Source organism: Dothidotthia symphoricarpi (genome assembly GCF_010015815.1).
Source record: "Dothidotthia symphoricarpi CBS 119687 unplaced genomic scaffold P153scaffold_5, whole genome shotgun sequence".
In the NCBI taxonomy this organism is placed as follows: domain Eukaryota; kingdom Fungi; phylum Ascomycota; class Dothideomycetes; order Pleosporales; family Dothidotthiaceae; genus Dothidotthia; species Dothidotthia symphoricarpi.
The window spans coordinates 551,881-564,650 of NW_022985012.1; the positions used below are offsets into that span (position 1 = coordinate 551,881).

At 49.9% G+C, this 12,770-nt stretch overlaps 6 protein-coding genes across 6 annotated transcripts; 4 read left to right on the top strand and 2 right to left on the bottom strand.

Annotated features, from left to right (window-relative positions):
• Positions 1-418: 418 nt before the first annotated feature.
• Positions 419-1,321, bottom strand: P153DRAFT_382923 (uncharacterized protein; the record flags this gene model as incomplete). Its single annotated transcript, XM_033670190.1, has 1 exon — positions 419-1,321. One exon carries the CDS (start codon positions 1,319-1,321, stop codon positions 419-421), a length of 903 nt encoding a protein of 300 aa, XP_033526417.1.
• Positions 1,322-1,568: 247 nt separating this feature from the next.
• On the top strand, positions 1,569-3,388 carry P153DRAFT_364484 (uncharacterized protein). Its single transcript, XM_033667618.1, has one exon. It carries the CDS (start codon positions 1,717-1,719, stop codon positions 3,016-3,018), a length of 1,302 nt encoding a protein of 433 aa, XP_033526418.1. The 5' UTR covers positions 1,569-1,716; the 3' UTR covers positions 3,019-3,388.
• Positions 3,389-3,559: 171 nt separating this feature from the next.
• P153DRAFT_354685 (glycosyltransferase family 31 protein) lies at positions 3,560-4,891 on the top strand (the record flags this gene model as incomplete). Its single annotated transcript, XM_033666517.1, has 1 exon — positions 3,560-4,891. The coding sequence occupies one exon, from the start codon at positions 3,560-3,562 to the stop codon at positions 4,889-4,891; it is 1,332 nt and encodes a 443-aa protein (XP_033526419.1).
• Positions 4,892-5,826: 935 nt separating this feature from the next.
• Positions 5,827-8,808, top strand: P153DRAFT_354686 (uncharacterized protein; the record flags this gene model as incomplete). The annotated part of the gene is made up of 6 exons (XM_033666518.1): positions 5,827-5,830; positions 6,032-6,072; positions 6,181-6,186; positions 6,384-6,513; positions 6,628-7,642; positions 7,692-8,808. The coding sequence occupies 6 exons, from the start codon at positions 5,827-5,829 to the stop codon at positions 8,806-8,808; spliced, it is 2,313 nt and encodes a 770-aa protein (XP_033526420.1).
• A 696-nt stretch (positions 8,809-9,504) lies between these two features.
• P153DRAFT_183372 (HET-domain-containing protein) lies at positions 9,505-11,878 on the top strand. The gene is made up of 2 exons (XM_033662386.1): positions 9,505-9,595; positions 9,655-11,878. The coding sequence occupies exons 1-2, from the start codon at positions 9,570-9,572 to the stop codon at positions 11,816-11,818; spliced, it is 2,190 nt and encodes a 729-aa protein (XP_033526421.1). The 5' UTR covers positions 9,505-9,569; the 3' UTR covers positions 11,819-11,878.
• P153DRAFT_183354 (uncharacterized protein) lies at positions 11,878-12,605 on the bottom strand. The gene is made up of 2 exons (XM_033662385.1): positions 12,206-12,605; positions 11,878-12,154 (listed from the first exon to the last, which is right to left on the bottom strand). Exons 1-2 carry the CDS (start codon positions 12,403-12,405, stop codon positions 11,938-11,940), a joined length of 417 nt encoding a protein of 138 aa, XP_033526422.1. The 5' UTR covers positions 12,406-12,605; the 3' UTR covers positions 11,878-11,937.
• Positions 12,606-12,770: the final 165 nt, after the last annotated feature.

Sequence of the window (12,770 nt, forward strand, 5' to 3'; positions counted from 1 at the left end):
GATTTTTGTGGTCATGTGAGGCTACGCTTGATCGAACGAAGAGCCGCTATTGATGAGGTGTGCAGTCTAGAGAGAGTTTGTGTAGCGACTTAGTGACCATTGAGACACTATGTATACGCCCGGTACCAACGCACTAGGTGTCGGGATAGGAGATCGAGGTACAATATCTTGAGGATACGCTTTCCGTTTACACTTGAGTTGCTCTTTGAGGACCCGGTTCTGAACCGCTCCCCTCTGGATCGACGGTCAGAATTGCACATGGCTACTGGTGGAGTTTAAGGAATGGTTCCTTTCGTAAGGTTGGATCTACGGGTTGCCAGACGTCCACGACGACAATCCAGATCATCATGGGGTTCCTGTGCGTCCGGAAGCATGTTGTGGTCGAGGACTATTGCTCGTAATTTGTTTTCTAGCATCCTCAGAAGTTGTACTCCTTCATCAGCTTCTCTACGAAAGAGATGCCCATCTGTTCTTCTGCACTAGGTGGTTTCGGCTCCGCTTTCTCTTTCTGTTGGCCAAAACCCTCGCCCTGCATGATCTGCTCCATCATGCGTATACCCTTGAGCTCTTGTAGTGGCGGGATGCTGTTGATTGCGTCTGGATCTACAGCATCAAAGTTCACCCCACCAGTAGACTTGACTGCGCTGTCAACTTCGATCACCCGCTCCGACGTAACAACGAAATCGCATTGCACCTCGCCAGTTTTACCCGGTGTGATACTCTCAAGACCAAGTTGCGCTTCATCAACAACTTGACATGTATGCGCCACAGCCACGACGAGCGTCTTTGCATCGAGAGTCCCGATGTCCTGCAGCAACGCCCATTGCACTTCGAACAGCGACTGTCCCTCCCAGATTGTAACGCCTCTTTCGTTAAACACCAGCCCACCAATGACGCACATGTCTACCTTGAGACCTTCATCTCGCAGCTGCGCGAGCGTGACAGGCCGACCAGCTTTCTCCATACCGTCCAGACATGCTGCCAGCCTATACCTGTCATCGCTAATGCGTGCTGGATCGAGCAAAACGAAGCCCCTACGCAGCCTATACGTCGCTACCAGCACTTTTTTCCCATCTTCCAGCGCCCTGCATCGCAGCTGCTCCAAGCTATTGTCCGGCAACACGAGGATTGTTTTTGCAGATTTGTAGGACGGCAACTCGGCGACGCGATCGATAGCGGACGACGAACCACGGAAATCGGGCGTGAAGGAAAGAAAGTCGTAGTGGAAACGAGAGTCGGGGACGGCGTACTGGAGCAGTTTACGGTAGACGCCCGCCCAGATAAGTCTCCTGCGCTCCTCTACGGAAGGGGAGCTTGTCATTTGGTTGCGTTGTAAGTGAATGCTTTATAGTTGGGCAGGATCGACTATCAAGGTCTACGATTGAAGCATGTGTCAAGGAAAGATCCCCCACACTGACAGGGGTAGCTGCGGATGACTAACGGCACATATCCTATTGATTCATCTACTCTTCACCGTTTGTGTGCTCCATCTGTCAGCTTTCGAGTGCATGGAGTAATGTCGTTATCGATGCATGCCGGAGCAGAAACCCCGTCATTCGACTGATATCATCGGCGTTCTGCCCGAGGTCCCTCATTATGTCCGGATATTCCCGCAACACTCACATTTTCTAGTCCCTTGCCATAGCGTAGAAATGGCTACATAAAGCACTAGTTGCCGCCCTGTTCAACTGTCTTCTGACTTCGATCTGGCTAAAAATGGGGCAGGAAGAAGCACATGACATTGCATTGCAAACACCATCGCAAAGATCATCGAAAGGCAGCGTACAGGACAAGAATGGCGAAGACGAGATCAAGACGGCACATGACGGGCCACGAAAAGACTTGATCGAGCCGGAGAAAAAGCCTGGAGTTTCAACTGCCATGTCAAAAGTGCAAGAGAAGACTCAAAACCCCTCGAAGCGCACAAAAGCCCTCAGATTTCTTTCTTGGGTCATCAAGGACCAATGGCAGCTTCTTATCATGGGCATGCTCATTCTCATTGCCTCCCAAGTTCAAGTCCCCGCCGCCCAACAACGTAAAAAGCGCACAGTAGTCACGTACCTCAGCGTCTCGGTTATCTTCTTCATCAACGGCTGCACGCTTGAAACACGCATCTTGCTGCAAAACTACAAGCGCTGGAAAATCCATCTGTTTGTCCAGCTACAATGCTTCCTCATGTGTTCCGCGGCCACGTTCGCGCTTGTGAGCTTGTGTGCACTCAATCCCAACTTCATGGATCCGTGGCTGCTGGTCGGATTTCTGGTGTTGGGATGTGCGCCGACGACAATGAGTTCGAACGTGGTTATGACGAGGCAGGCACATGGCAACACGGCGCTCACGGTTGTACAATCCGTCATTGGGCAGTTCCTGTGTCCGTTCCTTACTCCGATCATTCTACAAATGTATCTCTCGAGCGGAGCCTGGTACGGCAAAGTGCTTAGTACTGCGACGGACAACTACGGCGAGATCTACCGCCGTGTATTCATGCAGCTTGGTCTCTCGCTCTTCGTTCCCATCCTCGCTGGCCAGGTGGTGCAGTACTTCTTCCCCAAGCAAACGAAGAAAGTCTTCTTTGGATGGAAGCTGATCAAGCTTTCTTCCATCGCCCTTCTCACGCTCGTGTGGCAAACATTCGACCAAGCCTTCCAGACCGGCGCTTTCACAGCCGTCGCCTCCTCAAATATCATCTTCACTGTATTCGTCTGCATCGCATTGTACTTTCTGTGGCTGGCGATATGTTTCCCTGCGGCGGTCTTCTGGATGCCGAAGAAGGACGTCATTGCGTGTTGTTACTGTTGTCCTGCGAAGGCGCTCGCTATGGTTGTGCCGCTCACCTCGGTCATGTACATCGATATCAGCCCGATCGAGCAGTCGAAGATGCAGCTTCCTGCCATTATGTTTCAGGCTTTTCAAGTCTCTATTGGTGGTCTTCTGACGATCGCGTTTCGGAGGTGGATCAGGCGTGAGGAAGAGCAAGCAGAACGCGAGAAGAACTTGGAAGCAGCATTGGATCAGTAGCAATCAAATGACGCTCACACGTTTTTTCCGCTCGACTATGCTTACAATGGCAATAGTTCACACGCACTAATGAATTCGATCAGGATGTATGGCTGGCAAGGCTCTGACTCACCAATGGTGCAGAGTCGTGTCTGAGTTCAACCTGTTTTGCTTCCTCCTAGACAGTCTCTCACAGCAAATGCGATGTCTGAACGGGAAGCGCCGATATGCAGCATGTCAACGTCACCAGCTCAACAAGAATTAGATGACTTTCTTCCTCCTCTTCCGACGTGCACTCTTGTCTAAGAACGTCGTTTTCTACCCTCGCTTACAAAATAAGACGGCCCGATTAAAGAATACACTTTTGCAAACACAACGATTGGTTCTGTGGGAGTTCAAACTACAAAGAACTGCAGCACCGTGTCGCGGGATCCAAGTACTTGGTACTCGAGTCAGTGGCGGGTCGCCTAGCAACTGAGCTAAGCTGAACTAGCGCCATCCCGCGTCACTCCCGTTCTCTCACCAAACACGATGCCTCAGGCGGTGCCACTCTTCCGCCACGATGGTGCGATTGACACCGCTGCGCCTGCTGTGCACCACCGTCGTCTTGTGTTTCTTTGTCTTCAGCACATTTGTACCTCGGGTCTTCTCCGGCGAACGTGGCTATGATATCCTCCATGAGCGGCCGCCTCCCGTGCGCGCAGATCAGGCCCCGAGGATACCCTTTGGCGAGGAATGCTCCCCATTCAGCGCCGGGGTCATGAACGATGTCACGATTGTGCTCAAGATTGGCGCTGCGGAAACGAAGACGAAGTTGCCTCTATATCTCAATCGCCTGGGGCGCTGCAAGCAGGACCTGCTCATCTTCTCTGACCGCAGAGACAACTACAACGGCTTTGAAATTACCGACGCGCTTTCCCACCTCCGTCCCGAATACAAATACGGCAATTCCGACTTCGACATATACGACACGATACAGGCGGCGAATACAACCGACGAGAAGTCGCATGAGGGCTGGAGGCTGGACAAATACAAGTTTCTCCCTATGATGGAGTGGACGTCATATCTGCGGCCCGAGTCCCAATGGTATGTCTTTGTGGAGCTGGATACCTATGTCAACTACGACAACCTATATCGCTTCCTGTCACAATTCAACCCACAAGGGCCATATTATTTCGGGTCGCCCATTTGGCCAAAGAAGAAGCCAGTCTTTGCGCACGGAGGAACCGGTTATGTTCTGTCGCGGGGGGCACTGGATAGACTTATGGCCCGCGGCAAGATGTTTGCTGATAACCACCACTTCCCTGGCACGCATCTATTTGGGGAGGACTTTAAGAAGCAGTGCTGTGGTGACGAAGTGCTCGCGCAGGTGCTGAGGAAGAGTGGTGTGTCGCTTCGAGGCTACTGGCCCATGTTCAATGGCGAGAAGCCCCTTACCGTACGCTTTGGAAAGGAGCACTGGTGCGAGGCGATCATCACCATGCACCACCTTGGCGACGAAGACTTCACTGGTTTGACACAGTGGGAGAAGGCCCGGTCGCATCCAAACAGGCCTTTGGTGTTCGAGGAGCTCTTCACCATGATCGGGTCACATCTGCAGGAAAGGGTTGATGATTGGTCAAACATGTCAGAAGACGTAGTATTCAGCAAGGGAAACATTGCCTCCAAATCGTTCGATCAGTGCTACGGCGCTTGCTTGAAAGACAGCAATTGCCTACAGTACGAGTATGCTGGAGACGAATGCAGGCTGGGGCATGCTGTACGACTCGGCCAACACCAATCGCCGAATGGCAACCGAAAATGGACGTCAGGCTGGATGCAAGATCGGATAAAGGCCTTCGTCAGTGCCAATTCGCCCTGCCAAGGTGCACACTCCGTTCATCCGAACCCTTGAACCATCCACTTTTCAATTACGGACGATGACATGATGTTATATGTGTACGATTTATGGCATTGTACGGCGTTTGATACCCAACGGCGTCATGGTAGACGCATTTTTTGTGTATGTTTGGGTGGAATGTTGCTTTCCAAGGCTCATGCTTTGGTCTTTGTGTGCGACATGCCGAGTTGCGGCAGTTATGCTGTAGATGGATCAATATTGCCAGGTATTCTCGAAGAAGCAACGGATCATACACGAATTCAACGGGATTTGGATATACGACAGCGCATGACCGGTATTTGTTACGTACCAGAACGCATCTACAAAATACGCAGGTCTTGGATGGGCACTATTCAACCACTCGTTGCTACCTGTGGTTGTGCAGGCAGACATTCATCTCGGTGTTGCAGGTCCATTCGCCTAAACTATTTCAATGAATTTGTTTTATCCTCGACACGCTGGGGTGTGTTTTGGTTAGTCTCATTTATTAGAAGCCTGTTCTTCTCTTTTAATCACTGCATTTGGATCTAGATGTTTCTAGCGTCAGGACTGACGATATCCACCACTTTCACCACTAGCGCAGGAACACGGCGAACTAGAGGGGTGGAGGGGCAACGGCTGTAGATCGCATCTGAACGACTACCTACGAATGGCGCTGAAGCTCTCGAAGGCTGGAAAACAGTCACATCGAGATTGGGAGTGGGCCACAGACCTAGGATGTGGATATACACGGACAATGGCAATGCCGCGTCGATTGAGACACCGAAGATCTAGGAGCATGGGACGCACGTCAGGATCGTGCATATGAAGAACAAGACGATATGGGAGGACCGAAAAAAGCATCGGGAAGGGCTTCGTGTACTTGGATCTATGACACCTGTATTTCTGAAGATAATGGGAGGGTACTTGGGTAGGGAGAAGAGGGTATGAAACGTCTAGATGGTAGAATTATGGGTGAGTATGCTACGCCCCTGCGGTCTCGATTGTTGTGGTTTGGGCAATGCCTTGGGGGTGTATAGACGTTCGAAATACGCAAAAGTTGGTCGAGCAACGTTTACAAGACATCGATCAGATGTATATCCGTACGGCAAGGCGAACTTTCCATACTATGAAGCAACGTGTCTGAATGAGGCATTCATCTAATTTTTTTTCGAGTTTTATTCGTGCAACTTTCACCGCAATTGTTGAAAGCTAAGGTAAGTGATGTCGCTCTGCGATGTACTCTATGCAGTTTGAAGGGTTCAGCTTTCTGATGAGATTTACCTGGACTACATCCCGTTTTACGCTAATAACCTAGATGGCAGTTGCAGGTAAGTTCGTTTCCTTCAGCAACAATATTCATGTTGGCCCTATGTCGAACACCCTCAGAGATCTGCACGTGGCGAAAGGTTCCGCCTTGACAGGCCAATCCCTGCTAGCGTGACGCGAAATAGCTCAGAGAACACGGACAGCCGGGTCGTGTCTCAGTCTCGTTGTTTTTGAGCTCAATGCCACTGACCTTCCAAAGCTCCAAGTATCTACGATTGCACGGAGGAGTAGCCGTGTGACTTACGGCACGTTCTCGGACGTTGGTAACGCAAGTGAGATCGGCAAGCATTTGCCCGATATGCCCAAGCAACGCCAAACATGCACGCGATGTTAGTATCCTTTCTCATCATGCATCCTCTAGTTGTGAATAATCATCAATAGTTGCACCGAGCACATGCATTCTCCATAGAGCAATTTCACTAACGTTGTACACATGAGTTAAGGCAGCCAACGTCGGCAGAAATGCGACAGGAAGTCGCCTTGCACTAGATGTATTCTGAACGATGAGAGAGACCTTTGTACGACAAAATGGGTCCATGGTTACAATCCTTCGGTTCATAGAAAGTACCCCAGAAGGCAGGATCTAGAGGGTCAAGATCAATCTCCGCAATCTGCTGCTAGCTCAAGAGAAACGTCTTCATCTCTAGGTCCACCACTACAGAACGCACAACCAACTATTCAACACTGGCCACTGTTACCATCTGGGACTCAAAATTTACCTTCACACGTGCTGCCTCAGTCAGCAACGTCTGCTCCTGGTCGAGGTCCACCGCAAGCATTTACTCCGTCTTCTGTAGAAGAGTTCTCCGTTGGAGGAGAGAAGCCTCTCGACATCGGTATCGGGGCTATACTTTCGGAGAAGGACTCGCCCGCCCAGGATACCGGTCTTTCGTATCAGGATCCCAGATATATGCAGACTAAACGAATCCCGATCAATGCTCCTGGGGGATTTTCTACCTGTTACTCGTCCGCTGCAGCAGTAGTTGAGATTCAGTACCTCCAATCAATTCTGCCATCGAAAGAGAATGTCATCCGAATCACAAATTATTATGAACAGTGTATGCTTTACTGGATAAACGGCATCTACCACGGCCCCAGCTTTCGGCGAGAATTGAACGAGGCCTACGATTCCTCTGACCAGCTGAACTTGAGCAGCCTGGATTGGCGTTGGACAGCTCTTCTGTTTGCTATACTTTCCTCCGGCATCATCGGCTGTCCAGAAGATGTGTCTGATGAGTGGGGATTCCCCGGCGACGACAAAGTGAAACGTGCCCGGGAGTGGGGTGGTGCCACCGTTGCGTGCCTCAATCTGGGGAACTATACCTCCCAGTATCACATTCACTCTGTGCATGCGATCTACATTCTGCATGCCTATGAGCATCTGGCAGGCTCTACAAATCAATGGATAGCTTTGCGAAGTGTTGCTTCGATTATCGCCAAAGGCTTGGGTCTCCACAGGTAAGAGGTTTGGGTCTCGGAACGATGTTATGATGCTGACACTGGTCAGATTAGGGCCACATCCCGATGACGAGCAAACTTCTGGACTTAGTCCAGAGCAGAAGCAAGCTTTGATTGATCGTGAAATAGGTCGAAGAACCTGGTACACTATCACAACTCAAGATTGGCTCATCACTGTTTCACAAGGCACTCACAACACAGCTATCCAGAAAAACCACTTTACCACTTCAAGGCCTCGACTCTTCGATGATAAAACGATGACACTGACTAGCGACTCCACACCGGCTCTGGCCCATATTGGGAACTTTTTCTTCGACAATGCCTCTGGGCTTCTCAATTTTTTCACCGCCATGTCCGATGTCCAAGATGAAGACGATGCGACCCGCTATGGCGTGGTCGTCAAATACGACGGAGACTTTCGTGCCGATAACCTCGAGAATATGCCAATATGTCTGTCACATCGAACACCAATCAACCCTGCCTGGCCGTGCTGGACTAAATGGGCGCGGCGAATGTATCAATCGGCCTACAATCACAACATTATTATGATACATCAAACCTTCCTCAGTAAAAGCTTCAAAGAACCCCGATACACTTACAGCAGGTGGGCGAGCACAAACGCAGCAAAGATCATCATCGGGCTATATACCACTCGCGAGCCCGACGAGCCACAATTATGGGTCGAGCAAGCCTTCGTGGTAACAGCGGGGATCTGCCTTGGAATTGACCTTTTCCATCGCTCGGATCGAGATTCAGAAACTCAGGAGTATTACGCCTGCGTGCACAAAGCGATCGACTACTTGGGGCTCTTTCCCACTAGTTCAGTCGCTACTCATGGTAGACGGCTGCTCACCTCTCTGATTCAGAAATACATGAAGATCATTGAAGAAGCACGGTCGAACTCGCAGACGATACATGACAGATCTTTTCCAGATATGTCCAGCGCCCCGCCGGACATGTCTCTCGCTGGTGTTGCGGGTATGGCGTCTACGTTACCTTCAAATCTTGACGTGCATCCTGCGAATGACGAGACGGTTCCGTTCCATTTGGACACCAATATGCTTGACTTCGACTTCGAGGACATCATGTGTGGCATACAAGATTCAATGGATTATAATCCCTTCCTCGATAGCATGCTGTCGATGGCTACTGGACAATTGCCGTAGATGCACGTAATGGGCTCCAGCACACATCATCATACATTCGCCACCAAGCTCATAGATATCAACTACCCCCTGGTGTCATGATAAGGCGCTGAGCACTCTCAACTGTTCTGCCCATGTCGCATGAGGTTAGTTAAACCCTCCACTATCTGTGTCCTAAGGAAACGTCGAGCTGGACTCGATACACGTTGATTCTCTGGACCTGACTCGCCCTCTGCAGCTCATTCCATACCTTGAGAATTCGATGTTGCTCATACACCAAGTCTACTGAACGTACTAAAAGGGGGAAAATATCTGTGCTCGCCTCAATACCTATAATTTCGGCAACTGCTTCTCTGGACGAGGAGTGTTCTAGCACTGGTCTCCAATAGGTCATATCAACCCAATTTGAGCAACTGGAAGCAATAGTTTGTTTGTATTTTGACTGTGGAAGAAGCCGAGCAACTTGGATGACGATTTGATGAGGGTTCTTATTCAGTACGCGGTGTTACTGTGCAAGCCTGTGCTGGAAACACAAGGCAAAGTTGTCCAATTTGGCTACGATATGTAGTTGTATATTAACTGTATGGATATCTAATATAGCATGGGTTGAGTGACTCGGTTTTGTGACAGTTCATAAAGACGTACCGAGGTTTGACGACCCCTGTCCATCATCATGCGAGCCCAACTGGACTTCAAACTGACACGAGTCCGTCACATCTACGCAATCCGCATCCCATGATGGCCAGCAAAAAGACAAATGGGTCTCTCCGTCATGCGGAAACATGTGCACATGCGGTGAATTACGCAGGTATATTCATTCTTATCATACAGTCTGACATGTATAGAATGAAGAAGCTGACCAACGAGGCTGGATTCAGACATCTGCACTTGCTTCTTGTCATGGGAAGAGAGTGTCCTTGAGAAGGCGTCCATCTTCCAGGCCGCTACCGTTCATGGGCCTGCCGGTGCACTCGGGTGCCTCGACGAGCAAGATCGAGAGGTGTTGCATGCATTCGTCGCCGAGAAGAAGTGTCAGGAGAGCGAACAATCATCGCAACAAGTTACTCCCCTGTCGATCTATCACCCTCTTCTTAACGGCGAAATCCGTATTTTGGAGCTTTATCCTGCCAAACCAGGTTCCCTGCTTCAGGGTGATCTTCATGTGGCTAGCATCGACTTCGCCTATCCTAGTAGGCAACTTTGGCCGAGTAACAATAACGTAACATACCGGAGTAACAATAATTTAACATACCAGAGGAATTCGAATCACGCCGTGGTGCTGGCCACAGGAGAGCCTATGTGGTACACGGCACTTAGCTACACCTGGGGCGCGCCTGTGTTTGACCAAACCATACATCTCAGACATGGAAACCTCAAGATTACAAGCAGTCTCGCTAGTGCGCTGCATCATTTGAGAACGACAGAACATAGCGTCTTCCTATGGATCGACCAAATTTGCATAAACCAAACAGATAGACAAGAAAAGGAACAACAGATTCCACTGATGGGGTTGATTTATACGCACGCCACGAACACTGTTATTTGGTTGGGCGATGGTGAAGACTTCGACCCCACACTTGCGTTCGACGTGATGGAAACTGTGTATTCGAGATTGCAAATGACTGATGGGGACATAACACCTAATGATTTCGAGAGGTTGTTCTTCCCACCAGCTCTGGATCGCTCTTGGTGGGAGATTCGGCAGTTCCTACGAACACCGTGGTTTTCTCGATTGTGGACGATTCAGGAGGCCATTTTGTCTCGTAAGTTGTATGTCAAGTGGGGCAAGGCTGAAGCAGATTGGGAGGACATTGCGGCCTGGTGCTTCCAATTACAAGAGTCCGGTGTTCTGAAGTGGTTGGTGGAAAACAACGCTCTCGATTGTGAATACCCTACCACATCTGTCGCGAAATCGCGGACGCCTTCAGCTGGTTCAGTGATCATTTCACTCCAGTCGGAGCGCCTACACTTCAAGACGCATGGTCCCACGCATCTCATGGGTATCCTCGTCTCAACACGCTATGCCGACGCGACTAATCTAAAGGACAAGATTTATGGCGTGTTGGGTATGGCTATAACGGATATCCTTCCGGATTACTCGGACGATGTGACGTCTCGAGAGATATATCACCAAGCCAGCTTGTCTACGTTGCATATGAACCTGTTAGAAAGTCTCAGCTGCGTGGACCACGAGGTCCCACTTCAGCCTTCATGGGTTCCTGACTGGAGTATGCCTCGCGTCACAGAGACATTGGGATACTTTACCAAGACATGGGCTTTATACGACGCCGGAGGGAAATTCAAGAACGGGGAAAGGTTCTACAACAAATTATCGTACAAGGTCGACGTGAGCGAAGACAAGAAACGAATAACCTTATCTGGAAAGATTGTTGATAGTATAGCCACGCTCGGATGTGTGAGCCAGAACCCAATTCTGGGTATTGACGAACCACGAACAGAGAACCAGGAGTGGGCGTCTTACATCAAGTTGATCACACCTAAGTATCAGGAGAAAGGATATCCAAAGCCCAAGATTTCCATCTATGACGCCTTCTGGCAAACACTCCTAGCCGGACGCGACGGTTCTGGCACCGCGTCACCTTCTGCTGAGCACAGTGAAGTGTTCAGTCTGATCCTGGATTCCACCACAGGGATGATGCCGTCAATGCCAGGCCAAAGTTACAGTCCTCGTCGTCAGGAAGGGCATTTTACCCTCAATAATCTGAGGACGCGAAAACCGGCCAAAATACTCGAAGATCTAAGGATCGCATTTCGAGCTGCGCTAAAGATGCGACGATTTGCCATCACTTCAAAGGGATACTTCGCACTAGTGCCAAGAGGCGCTCAGGAAGGGGACGAGATCGTGGTTTTCGACAAAGGCGCTGTACCGTTTGTGGTCCGGAAGACGATGAGCACCGTGGATGGAAACGTCGGATATGAGCTTTTGGGTGAAGCATACGTCCACGGGATTATGCAGGGCGAAGTCATAAAGATGCACGACATAGATTTTGACGATGTGATGCTCGTATAGCATTGGTACGACTAAGTTGGGTAATCAATCCTGGACTCCATATGTATAAATGCTCCTGGTAATCCGCCCATCCATAACGCCACAACGCACCTAGATATGCCGACGCCTCCCCCACAACTTCAATTCCAACCGATGATACCTTCGGCTACAGTCAAAGGTCCTTTTGTAGAGCTCGCCATTACAGACACTCTTCGCCCGATGATCCCGACATCACCAACGCCCAGATCCAGCCTCTCGGGCAGTTGCATCGAAGAATCAAAGTCGGAGTCTAGAGAAAACGAGTACAACGGATTTGACTGTGTTTGCTGCGAAGATGCGGAAAGGTCTCCGTCTCGACTTTGCGAAATCGTCAGTAGTTGCCGATGTTCCGAGGGAAAGCAGACATACTGTATAACAACCCAACACCTGTCTTGTTCAAAACTCTCCTTTGAGCATTGAAACTCGACACTTGTCCCTGGATAGGCAAACTGGTTGGTGAAGAATAGAAGCATTTCGTCGTCGGACGTCAGGTGGTTGGTCTGTGGTGATGGTCGAAGGACTGCTATAGAGCCTCCCTGACTGACGCGTGTTGAGTGGCCGTTGCACATATTGAAAAAGAGATAGAGGAGCTGAGTTGATGATGGCGTGCAAGGAGTATTGGGGTTGAGTATCGCAAGATGACAAGGATCGAGATGAGTAGCAAGAGTGTACAATAGGAAGATGAGTATAGCACAGTTTTGCCAGGCCAGTTCTGACGCGAGGATCACCTTTTGAAGAATACTGGAAATGACGGGTTGTTTCTTGTGCGAATGAAGAGTTTGAGGTTTTGAGGGTTAATGAGTTGCTTTGAGCATGTTTCAGGAGGGCATCCGATTGGCCAAGCACGTGCTTGGTCTATACACTAAAGACATTATGGTACTCCAAAATGTTTAGGCACCTCGAATCGAAGTCAAAGTCTTAGGTGAGCGCAACA